At 37.1% G+C, this 11953-nt stretch overlaps 1 protein-coding gene across 1 annotated transcript; it reads right to left on the bottom strand.

Annotated features, from left to right (window-relative positions):
- Window positions 1-8266: 8266 nt before the first annotated feature.
- On the bottom strand, window positions 8267-9735 carry LOC133729154 (transcription factor bHLH53-like). The gene is made up of 3 exons (XM_062156638.1): window positions 9634-9735; window positions 8840-9528; window positions 8267-8753 (listed from the first exon to the last, which is right to left on the bottom strand). The coding sequence occupies exons 2-3, from the start codon at window positions 9509-9511 to the stop codon at window positions 8568-8570; spliced, it is 858 nt and encodes a 285-aa protein (XP_062012622.1). The 5' UTR covers window positions 9512-9528; window positions 9634-9735; the 3' UTR covers window positions 8267-8567.
- Window positions 9736-11953: the final 2218 nt, after the last annotated feature.

The raw sequence follows: 11953 nt of genomic DNA, 5'->3' as shown, positions 1-11953 counted from the left end.
TTTTTTTTTGAGGGAGAGGAGTAATGTACAAAAGAAAAAAATATTGGCATATGATAGTACTGTGCTAGTATATCGATATATACGAAACTGACGTAAACATGATAGACAGACGCATTGGATTCAATTAGGGAACAGAAATTTGACCTATATCCATAGGTCATGTTAGTTTTGATAATGTCTGCAATTATTGACTCAGACTGGAGCATCAAGTGAGCTCGATAAGAGCGTGTACCTGCAAAAAATATTCCGACAATCATTTAAAGTGTTTGCCACAAAGGATTTAGTACCTAACGTTGCAATTTGCATTTTTACCCACCACAAACTAATGAGTAATGACTTCTAATGTCTGAAAAAGTGAAAATATATATGCTTCATCTAGATGAATTTCTACCTAGGTAAGCTAGCTAGTAAAGCCATAGATTTCCAACAGATGAAATAATTTAAGCAAAGCCAATGTGTATCTAGTTTAGCTCAAGTGATTTAACTGGTTTACTAGCTAATACTGGCAGGTCTTGCATTGCAGTAAGCACCAGGTAATCTGCAACCCGAGGTCTAGAAACAACACATAGTAATTGATCTAAACCTCAGGATGCAGATTATCCGATCCTTACCCAATATCAGTGTATATACTTCATACTAAGCTAATTAATGAATATATATATATTAGAAGGTAGATCTGAGGCTAACTGCATGTTAGTAGTCTGTATTTATATAGGTTCTTAAACCTAAACGATAGATTCTCCCAAGTGTGGACAGTGATAATTGATCGATAAGTTGTTAAGGGGCTGCATCGACGAAGATTTTGTTCTATGCATTTGTAACCAATGATTGATAAATGGCAGGAACTAGGAACAATATTGCTTGGGACAACATTTGTTTCTAGAAGACGTCGTTGTTTTCTGGCTTTCCAACTACGTACGAACAATACAAGATCGATCCTGCTATATCATAAAGTATTTTATTTATAAAAGATCCTCTCTCCAAATTGTTGTCCTATGCATACGTGTATAGTAATGCTTGGAATCAAAGAATAGGAAAGATTACAAAAACATGTCTTTAATTGTGTATACATAGGTGTCATTAAGTTGTGGGAAGAATATAATATATACGTATGTGATCATGATGTGGGATTCTGTGGCTCTCGATCACTTTCAAAGATGATTAGCCTGAAAAGGAAAGGCTTCCACGTTTAGATGTATCCGGTAGGGATGATGGTAATGGGGCGGGCAGGATAGATATAACAATACCATCTCCATCTGCGGGGCTATTTTCCACTTTCATCTCCACCCTATTTTCCTATAAAAAATATCGAGGAATGGATCCACTGGGAATTAGACCTCCAAACCTGCTCCGAATTTCCAATAAAAATTTAACAAATAAAATAATTTTTCCCCATATCACCTTTTTTAAAATCAAAATCTGAAGAAGTCATTCATGTGAATAAACTTTCAATCACCTTGTACTCTCCAGCTCAGAGATGATTTAATATATTGTTTTGTTGGATGAGGGGATTAATGATGCATAGACCAATACAATTGGAGAATTACAAATCCTTGAACAAGAAGCAAACCGATACCATCCATGCATGCAAGATACTTATAGATCAACTATATGAATAAATATATATATTCTTTTTAGACACAATTCTTCCATAAACTCTCAAGAATTAACGGTTGAAATTGTTGAATTAGGTTGCATGATACGGAAACTAGTAAAAATACTCGAATTTGGAATTTAAGGCCGGATGTCCTCTAGAACGGGCCTCTATATATATGTACTCCCTGTACTTGAATTAGGACCTCGGTTTTGCAAGCTTTCTCCTTGTGTCTTGCAGCTTTTGAACTGAAGTTATCTTTCAAGGATGTTTATTTACCTAAGATCAGTTAATAAGAAATGATTTTGCATTAGATTACCATTATATATTCATTGGCCGACTGTTTTTATTTGTACTTCAAAGAATTTTTGCATAATGTGTGAAAGAATTTATGGTTACATGCTGATATTTTTTGTTTGAAAATATTATTCATAATAGAAAATAAGAGATAGAGTTGTAAAGGGAGGTATGCTCTAGATCCAGATGTATTGAAATTCAGCTATGATCTGATATTTCAATGTAATAACATTGGCCAATCAACTTATCCATTCTGATGTAATGAATATTGTGGTCTACGTACAAGTTATACATGCAGGTTACATGGTCATATATAACCAAGCAAAGCATAACCCCATTATTAATTTTCCATTGTTTGATACATTGTCATATAAGTACGTACCTTGTTTTATACATTGTCATATACTGCCTCTCGGAGCAAGTAACTTAAACTAGGAACCTTCATTATGTTAAACAGCAACAAGCGTGACCCGTGACCCACCATTGTACCGATATTGTCCAAACTTAACCACCTGTTAGGTGTTGGGTTTTAATCATAAAAGGTCTCGGTACAATTGGATAAGAGCCACCCACTTATAAGTTATATTTTATTTGTCACTTTTCCAATGTGAGATCTTTCCTCTCCAACACACCCCCTCACGTGCAATCTAACTCAATCCAATCCGAATATTTCGATATCCAATCGGAATATTTCGATGGCAATACGAGGAACCCCAATTTGGGCTCATGATACGTGCTTACGTGGAGACGCAATTGGAGAAGGACCCGCTTTGATACCATGTTAAACAGCAACAAGCGTGACCCGTGACCCACCATTGTACCGATATTGTCCAAACTTAACCACCTGTTAGGTGTTGGGTTTTAATCACAAAATGCCTCGGTACAATTGGGTAAGAGCCACCCACTTATATTTTATTTGTCACTTTTCCAATGTGGGATCTTTCCTCTCCAACACATTAAAACTCTTTCTGATCAGTCATATGAATCAATGAATGGAACTATGGATTTAGGCACTTAGTGAGGGAGCCCTTATATGTATGTATGTATGTATGTATGTATGTATGCAGTTTCTGTGATGCAACTTTTAGACCGTGCACAGCTACAGAACCACGAAAACAATACCGATATCAAAAACTTTTATTTCCACAAGTAATAATGAACCAGAATGTATTCCAATCTTATTAATTAGTTAGTTGCCTTCTCTCTAGGACCATGAAAATGATATCGAAATAGAAAGAAATTGATGCTTTCATTCTGATCCCTTGGGGCTTAATTAGAACAGTTCGAAAAAATGTCGAAGATCTTATCGATCAGTTCTTAAAGGCTAAAAGTGATCATACTAGTATCGATAAGCATCCGTGGCGATGCCAACATGCACAAGACATCTCTCTTCTGCTTTGATTATAATCATTATATTCATGGTACCGATGTATATATATTCCACTTTAGTATTTAACTTTAAGAACCATATTCGACCAAAAAAAATAAAACTTTAAGAACCATATATTATATATACTAACTACCACCATGCAGATTTTCCTCAGACCTAGCTAGCTACAAATCATCTAATTATTTATCAAATATATGTTAGGATGTGATGAGAATTAATTAGGAAAGGCGAGTCCTAGTTGGACTTGGTTAGTCTTCCTAATTGGACATGGTTGATGTCAAAGTTTATTCCTATAAGGAATAGGATCTTTCTCCTGTACAAGAAGGTTTGGTTTTCCTACTACCAATTGGATTATAATTGGGGTGCCTATATATAGAGGGCATGGGTAGTAAACCAAGGCATGGTCGGTGCATGTGATCATCAACAAGAGAGTGTATATCTCTTGGGTAAGGGAGCTGAGATGTCAAGAGTGAATACAGCTCTTGGGTGAGAGTGAGTTCTTGGGAAATTCTATGAGTGTGGGTGTACAAGGGTTATGGGTTTGGGTTATGGTGATTTAGCTCAATGTATCTTGTACTGTAATTATTCTCATAGTGAAGAACGGATATCTCTCGGGAGGACGTAGGCATAGATTTATGCTGAACCTCGTTAAATCTCGGTGTTCTCTTGTTGCTTGTCTTGTGGTTTGTTACTTTTCTATCAGTCTACTCTGTGAGCCTTGACGGGAAGGATTCTAATTTCCTTAACAATATATGCAAGCGTTTCTTAATATATTTCACTATTTCACTTGATCGATCTTAGTTAGTGCTTTTCGTAGTATTCGTATTGCTTAAGGATTAGGTGAACTGCATCCTGAGGTGTAGGGCAGCTGTCATATATCTGTTGCGTACGTCTAGCCCTTGGGATGCAGATTTCCTCATCCTCATATTGGCAATGTGAAAATACAAGGACATAATGTGTTTTCTGGAAAATGGGGATTGCAAGCTATGGATCAATTCTTACTGGGCAGCAGAAACCAAAATTAACAAACAGAACACTATTTTGGTTACGCAGTGAAAACCTCAAATATGAGATTAAAAACACTGCGGGGCTTTTACTCTTGAGAACCCAAAATAAGAATTAATTTATGATTAAGGATATGTTCTTTACAAACTTGAATAGCACTAGCTCGGCTACAATGATTAGATGAAAACTAATACCAAGTTTGTCTTCCGTCTTGAACTCTTTCTTCACTTGAACGATCACCAAATATCGCTCTCCTTTCTTCACAGCTCCTCTACTGATCTCAAGAGAAGTTATGCATATGAAACAATGATCAAGAACACTTAAACATGGACCAAGTGTTTTGACTCTTGTGAAGACTCAATAGCAAACATGCAAGACGCCTCAAACTCTTCTTGCGTTCCAAGTTCTCTTCCTATGCCGTATGTTTTTCCACACTTTTTGGAATAGCTGCCGTCTCAAAACAAAACAACCAAAAACAGCTATTTACCCTAATCCTCCTTCTACAAGGAAAAACAAATCTTTTTGTGTTAACAAAATATAAACAATTAAGGACACCAAATCCTAAAATACTTAGGAAATCAATAATACAATTTAGCACACAGAAAAATATCTTTAAATGAATAAAAGATATTAAACCCATTAAACCTCAAAAATACTTTCTCGTTTTGTATGGAATGCCAACACACCAAGTTGATCAAAACTTGTACCTACACAATGCAAGCTATACTTAATTATTATAGATAGTCATTCATGCTTTTTGTTCTATTGTATCTGTAGGAAATCTTTTGGGTTTTATTTACTACTGAGGAGATCGATTACGCTTTGATCAGTACTGATATTATTGGGTAAGGATCGGGTAATCTGCATCCTGAGGTTTATATTAGCATGCTTAATCACATGCCTTGGGATGCAGATTTACCTAATCCTCACTAGCAATGCTATACTAATTAGCCCTAGCTTTCTCTCTCTCCCATAGCCGTCCAGGTCTCCTCCTCTTTTTCTAGTGTCGCTCGTCCGGCGGCGGCTCAGCGTCGGTGTCGACCTTGGTTGCGGTGATGCTATAGAGCTGCTGCCGGACGGGTGGTGTTTTGGCTTGTCTTCGGGCTTGAGATGGCTTTGCTTGGAGGCGTATCAATGGTGGTGATCAGTCTGTGGTCTAGTCTCATTGCAACGCTTGAGGCGGTATGGTCATGATCGGTTTCATGGGTCGGCGCTAGGCGGCGTGGGATGGTCTCACCATACGGCAGCGGCTGTGTGTTGGCGTAGGGTGGTTACCAGACGGCGGCGGCTGTGTTTGGTACCACGGAGGCGGTGGATCGGGATGCGGTTTTTGGGAGGATTGTTGCGGCAAGCCCTCTGGAGATGGTGTCGAGGTTCATCTGGCTCTGATGGTGATCCGATCTGTGAGACGGCGGCGACGGTCGCAGGGTCTGATGATGCTGCGCAGCGAAGCAGGGTTGGGCTGGGCTGGGCCAAATTTTGGTTTGCGTCTGGGCTGGGCCTCTCTTAGGCTTTTGGGCTGCTGCTCTTAATTAGTTTTGCTTGTTTTTTATTTGTCAATAAACCCCTTGTTCTATAGGGGATTGTTTTAGTGGGCTTCGGCTCGGTCTAGACTTTTTACTTCTTGAGTCGTTAGTTAGGTGACAAATCTCGATCATTTTTAGCTCGATCGGGTTTGTCTTGTCTATGCTCGTTGAAGCTCCTTTAGGAGCCTCTGTAGAAGTACTTGGTTTCAACGTACCACAATTGCGTGCTCGGCGTTTGGAGTCAGGTAGAATAGATTGCCTACGAGGCGAGGTGTTTTTGCTAGCATAGACTACTCTGCGCTATCAATGTGTATACAGAGTAGTCCTTTGTACTATTCTAACCCATGATTCAGGGTCATATTAATGCTATGAACTCTTTATATCAAAAAAAAAAAAAATGCTATACTAATTAGCGATACTAAATACTTAAGAATGATTGAAACAAAATCACTGAAAGAACCCAACACTTGTGGATATATCTGGACGCTTCTCAAACCAAGAGAACTTGATCAATCGTAACGTATTACTGTACTAGTAACATCGATCCTTCATGTCATATTGGGTTGTAGGCTGCTGCATGCCATGCTCCTAAAACAGATAATATTCTCTTTTTTGAATTTTTGAATTTCGAAATTTAAATAGAATTCAAAGCCAAAGGATAAGTCTGCTGAAATATCTCTTTAATTTGAATTTCAAAAGGTTGCAGGAGTCTTTATATAGAACAAATGGTTCGTTTTCATAACATAACATCATTAGACGTTTTATACCGGCCGTCGGCCGAGCTCCTTTTTCTTGTTTCTCATAGAGAATTACACTTAATACATTCGTTGGAGCTCTCTCTATTGGCCTGGTGCTACGAGGACTTGGTTTAGGATGGGCGTATCTTGGTGATCAGACGCCTGCAAGATTAGAAGCACTTCAGTACGGGTAGGGGTGAAATTTTGTCTAAAGAACACGGCAAGCCTCTATCTGAGTTTCAAGTTAGTTTTCTTGATTTGTAGTTTTCTTTTATGCTGTATCATACATTTGAACTTAATCATTAATAATATATATCAAATCAGTTGTTTAGTTGTGTGATACATTGAGCTTATTACCTGTCTTGTCCGGAAACATCTTATTCCTTGTGTTATATTTTTCTCTATGTGATTCAAATTTGAGATTTTTTTTTTTTGACGAAAGACGAAATTTTATTACGAGATACAATTAAAATCGTACATAAGGGCATTCAGGATAAATTCTAGAGCATTAACAAACCATTAATTCAAGATGGACGTTGGAATCAAAACTAAAGTTAGCCAACCTATGAGCCACTATATTGGCCTGACGAGGAACATAAAGGAGGGTGAGGTCCTCACTTCCAGCTAGGAGACCTTGAATATCTGCGATTAGTGCACTCGATCAAAGGAGACAAGTCAGGGGCTATAGAGGCAGTAGCCTGCACTGCAACTAGACAATCACTCTCGACAGTGGCTCGAGTAATCTGCATAGCCTGCAACAATTCCAGTCCATTTTTCAAGGCAAGCAGTTCAACATGCAGCGGGGAGTTCAACATACCTCGAGGTAAATTTGAGATTTTAATAAGACCTTTAAGAGTTCTAGTACTTGGGCTATAAATTTATCAGTCACTTACAAAGAGTTATAGTTACAAACCTAGAAGTAACTATTTACCATTAGAGCAAGATGAAATTCATATCTCATTGGGGTATATATATGCAAGTCACTGAAATTATTCAGACCATGAAATTTGAATTCCAATATGGCTTGAAGCTAACTTTTGGGAGTATATGTATATATACCGCTATGTGCTATGCGGATGTTGGAGAGGAACCATTTTTAATAAATTAAAATGAGATGTCTATTAAAATGACTTTCTTAGAATCAATTACTTCATTCTCATCCTCATTCAAAATAACGTGTCTTAATAGTTATTCATAACAGCGGTCTATATGAATTTGACACTATAGACATGAAATGAAGTCAGATTGAAATAATGTAATAATGTTTCTTGGGTCAATGTGAGAGTTGAAATTAACCCAAATGGCATGGAAAACCAAATTTCCTCTTAAAAAATCTTGTTACTGAATTCATCTTCTCATATTAGTGTGTGTGTGTATATATTGGGATAAATCTGTTGACTTAAAAAAAAAAAAAAAAAAAGATTAATACTATTTCATAGTTACCAACTTCCTCTTAAACAATTTTTTTTTTTTCGGGGTTGATGTTGATTTAGTTAAAGGAAATTTGGAAAGAAAACACTGGGGTGTGTGTTAGAGATTAGAAATAATAATTTGTTGCCATTGTTGGGTCTATAGAGCAGCTCTCTAACTATATTGCAGGAGACCAATTTGGACTCAGAATCTCGAGTACATGTAGGGATAAACAATCTTACCCACCAAAGCTATTATTTACCATCTAAAACATGATGCTAATCTCATAAAAACAAAAACAAAAATCTCGTAAAATCTGACAAGAAGCTGATTTCATTCTTTTTTGCCATTGAATAAATAACAATTCATAATAAAAACGAACACACCCTACACGTTCAACCGAAAGAGCAAGACAGACACAACAAGACCTAAAGACACTGAGATATTTCTTGAAACAAGAAATTTACAAGAAATTGGTTAGGCACCCTATAATAAAACCTACTACATCAAAACTAAATTAGCAACAACAAATTAAGTCAAGAAACAAATTAATCACCCTTCTTTGACTTAGCTAGAAGAATCAGCGACTCTTGTTATCAGCCAATATTTCACAGCAACTTAGCAATGTTGTCCTTGAGCAATGGCTTTGATTGGATGTCTTGATTATTTGCTAGGGTTTCAACAAATTCTCTTGAAACCAAGCACTTTTCTTCTGAGTACAACTTCTCCTGAACAATTGGGGATGCAAGAACTTGAAGACCTTCCTGATTATGCAACCGTTGGCCTTTCTTTTCCTGCAATAACCAATTAATTAATGTATAAATCATTTGATCTTCAATAAAAAGGAAGAATAAATTAAGTGGTAAACAAAACAACTTACTGTTGAATCCATGAGTTTGAGCATTGCAACTTGTGCCTGCAAGAACTTAATGTACTTATAAGCAGCTTGCAGCATTTCAGCAGTATTCATCTTGCTTCCACTAGGAACCAGCCTCCCAAGCTCATTAGTCTTCTCTGTTATCCTCCTCCTCCTCTCGCGGGCCGCAATGCTCTGTGGAGACAAGCTCTCTCCTCCATTACTGTTGGCCTTCACTTTCGCAGCAGTACTAATATCCTTATTGCTTAGTCTACAATTAGCATACAATTGGGCTGCTGACTGCTGTTGAATCTGAATTTCAGGAGGGGGCAAAGGTAGCTGAGGCTGCACGAACTCCGGTATCATACTTGGACTTGGTACAAAACCATTGAAGCTGGAATGGAATTTTTGATGGGTCTTTTGACGTTTTGGGTACTCATCATGATAATAGTATTCATGATCGTCAAGAGGAAGGAGGAATTCTTGGTCACTGAAAAATGTTTGGGAGAGAAGTAGTGGGTTTGGATCATCAAGAGCTAAACTGTAGTCCAGACCCAAGATGTTTGCTGCTGCCAGCTCATCCTGTTGGGTCTGGAAGCTAAACATGTGATCATAGTCTGGGTTAGGGTTATGGTTGTTACTGAGAAGCTGAAGAGACCCCCAATCTGTGCAAAAAGTGGTACTCATAGCAGCCATGGAAGTTAAACTAGAACCTGAAATTAAGAAATGTACTTTATACTTTAAGCATGAAAAAAGAGGAAACTTAACCGTAAATTAATTAAGACATTCTCTGAGGTAGAGGCTAGAGAGAGAGATACCTGAGAGAATTAGATTCTTGTGTCTGCGGACCTTTCTGGTTTTTGAATTGCAGTGGACCTAAAGACTAGCAAATTAACAAACCTTATCAAAGTATACGTACAAACACTAACCAACTAAAACAAACACCTGCCTGCTGACTACTCTACTGCTCTGCGCTATATATCACTGACACACGCTCATCAACTGTTAACAGTGAGAGAGAGATAGAGAGAAAGAAAGAGAGAGAGATGCGGAAGGTGGGCAGTTAGTTTCATTTCTTTAGGCGCAGATAAAGGAGGCGATGATGATAACCACCATCTCCTAATTACTAGCACACACTAACCCCTGATTTGAGTAATAATTATCTAGTGTTGGAGTACCACGTGTCTGTGATCCTGGCCAATAGAATAGCGACACCTCTTTAAAGGCCAGATGCGATTGGCTAAACAAAAAAAAGACAAGACAAGATCGATTCATATTATCAAAATAAGACCACGTGGACTAATCAGATTGTTTCGGATCACAAATACATAGACTACCTAATAATTCCTCCCATTAAACCCTAACTCCCTTTTATTTCTAGGGTTTATTTCGCTATAACCGTTATGATTGATTACTTATTTGATTAGGGCTATTAATTCGATCACTGTATATACCCAATTATTTCTTAACGTCCTATTGTATTAATATTTGTACTTTTGTACGTTGATCGCAGGTGGAAAACCTTCCTTTTATGATATTTTTTCGTAACTTAAATTCAATATCATTGAAGATTCACTGAGGTCGATCGTTAACAAAAGATCTGAGGTCGATCGCTAACAAAAAAGAGCTGGTAGCCTGGTAGATCGATATGCCATTGGCAAACAAATAGTCTTCACCATTTCAATGTTTGTGTAGGGGGCCTTTAATTACCAAGTATCAAGGAAACAGTTTTGTTCGTTTTGCGACAAAAGTTTTAAACTTTCAATGACAAATATATATATACACACACACAATTATTAAGAGAAGAGGGTTTGTTAGCCAAAATCTAAAATTTTAACAGAAATGACCATAGAAAATCAGTACTCGACTTTGGTCTTGGACATGTGATGGGAACATGGGATTAGTAGGTACCCTTTGGTTCATAATCAATGAATCATGAAGATAGGCAATCTATCATGAATAATTAACTGTAACCATTTATTTCTATTGTGGTCTTGGTATTACATGTATTCGATCTCCTTCTTCATTGTGAAAGTAATAGTCGTGAGGAAATAACGCCGGGACGTTGTTTGTTTTTGCTACCATGTAGTACATGGCAAGAACAACGTCCTTATATATGTCTCCTCTAGCATATGCACATTGATATCTACTATTATAAATCAAATCCCTCTTTTGGTGTCATCTCTATCTTGCAAAATAAGAAATGAAAACAAATGAGCAAGTCATCCAAAAAGTTACCGTAAGTAACTAGATGTTCTAATCATTCGGTGGAAGGTAGGTATTTGAACTCTGAGATCTTCAAGAGTTTACGTCAATTCATCTCATCTACAATCTATATAAATTATATAAACGTGTCATACTTCTTTTATTTTTGGGATAATGACCACTTACCCATAAAATACCACAATACATCTCATACACCCAACCAACTTATATTTATCCCCACTCACCCAAAAGTTTTTCCTTTTTCTCCCAACTATTCCTTTCACTTAAGCTTTATTCCATTACCTACCCTTTCTCTTTCACAATCATTTCTTTTTATCATTTCCGTTTTACTATTACTACAGTGAACAATAAGTTTTCTTTATTTTTGACGGAACGTGGTGGGCCCAATTTTGAAATTGTTTGTTTAAATTGTAATTACAGCTAAAGTTCATCCTCTGTATTCAAAGGTGAACAGTTAAATTATACTATTCATAATTTCGATCGTTGACAGACTTGAGTTAATTGCTGTCTGTAATATTACGTGCAAAGAATTGAAGAAAGATTGAGAAAGTTGAAAGACTATAGAGAAAGTCTTAAAAGAGAAACTCCCGATTACTGAGATATCATCTTTAGACTTCAAACAAGAAACTATGCAATAGAGGCAGAATATTGAAAATCTCTTATATACTCTTAAAAAGGAACAAAAACCTCTTGATTATTTGAGCACTGGTTAGATCCGCAAATCACTGGTATCAGAGCTTGTAAAGAGCTCAGCAGGGGAATCCCCAATGGGGACAATGTCTGATTTAATATTAGAGAAGTTGAATTCTCTACAAAAATCTTCTGATGAGAAATATCAGAACCTGCAGCAAGAATTATCTAGGTGTCAAGATCATCTAGAAAAGCTACCTGCTATAATCCACCAATTAGAAA

The sequence above is a fragment of the Rosa rugosa genome, chromosome 2 (genome assembly GCF_958449725.1).
Source record: "Rosa rugosa chromosome 2, drRosRugo1.1, whole genome shotgun sequence".
Classification (NCBI taxonomy): Eukaryota; Viridiplantae; Streptophyta; class Magnoliopsida; order Rosales; family Rosaceae; genus Rosa; species Rosa rugosa.
This window is presented reverse-complemented; position numbering and strand designations above follow the sequence as displayed.

Bases quoted from the DNA above. Each gene is read 5' to 3' on its own strand.
- LOC133729154 (XM_062156638.1), bottom strand. From the start codon at position 9,511: ATGGCTGCTATGAGTACCACTTTTTGCACAGATTGGGGGTCTCTTCAG. The intron at 8,754-8,839 runs GTAAGTTGTTTT...TGGTTATTGCAG, and splicing joins TCAAACTCATGGATTCAACA to GAAAAGAAAGGCCAACGGTT.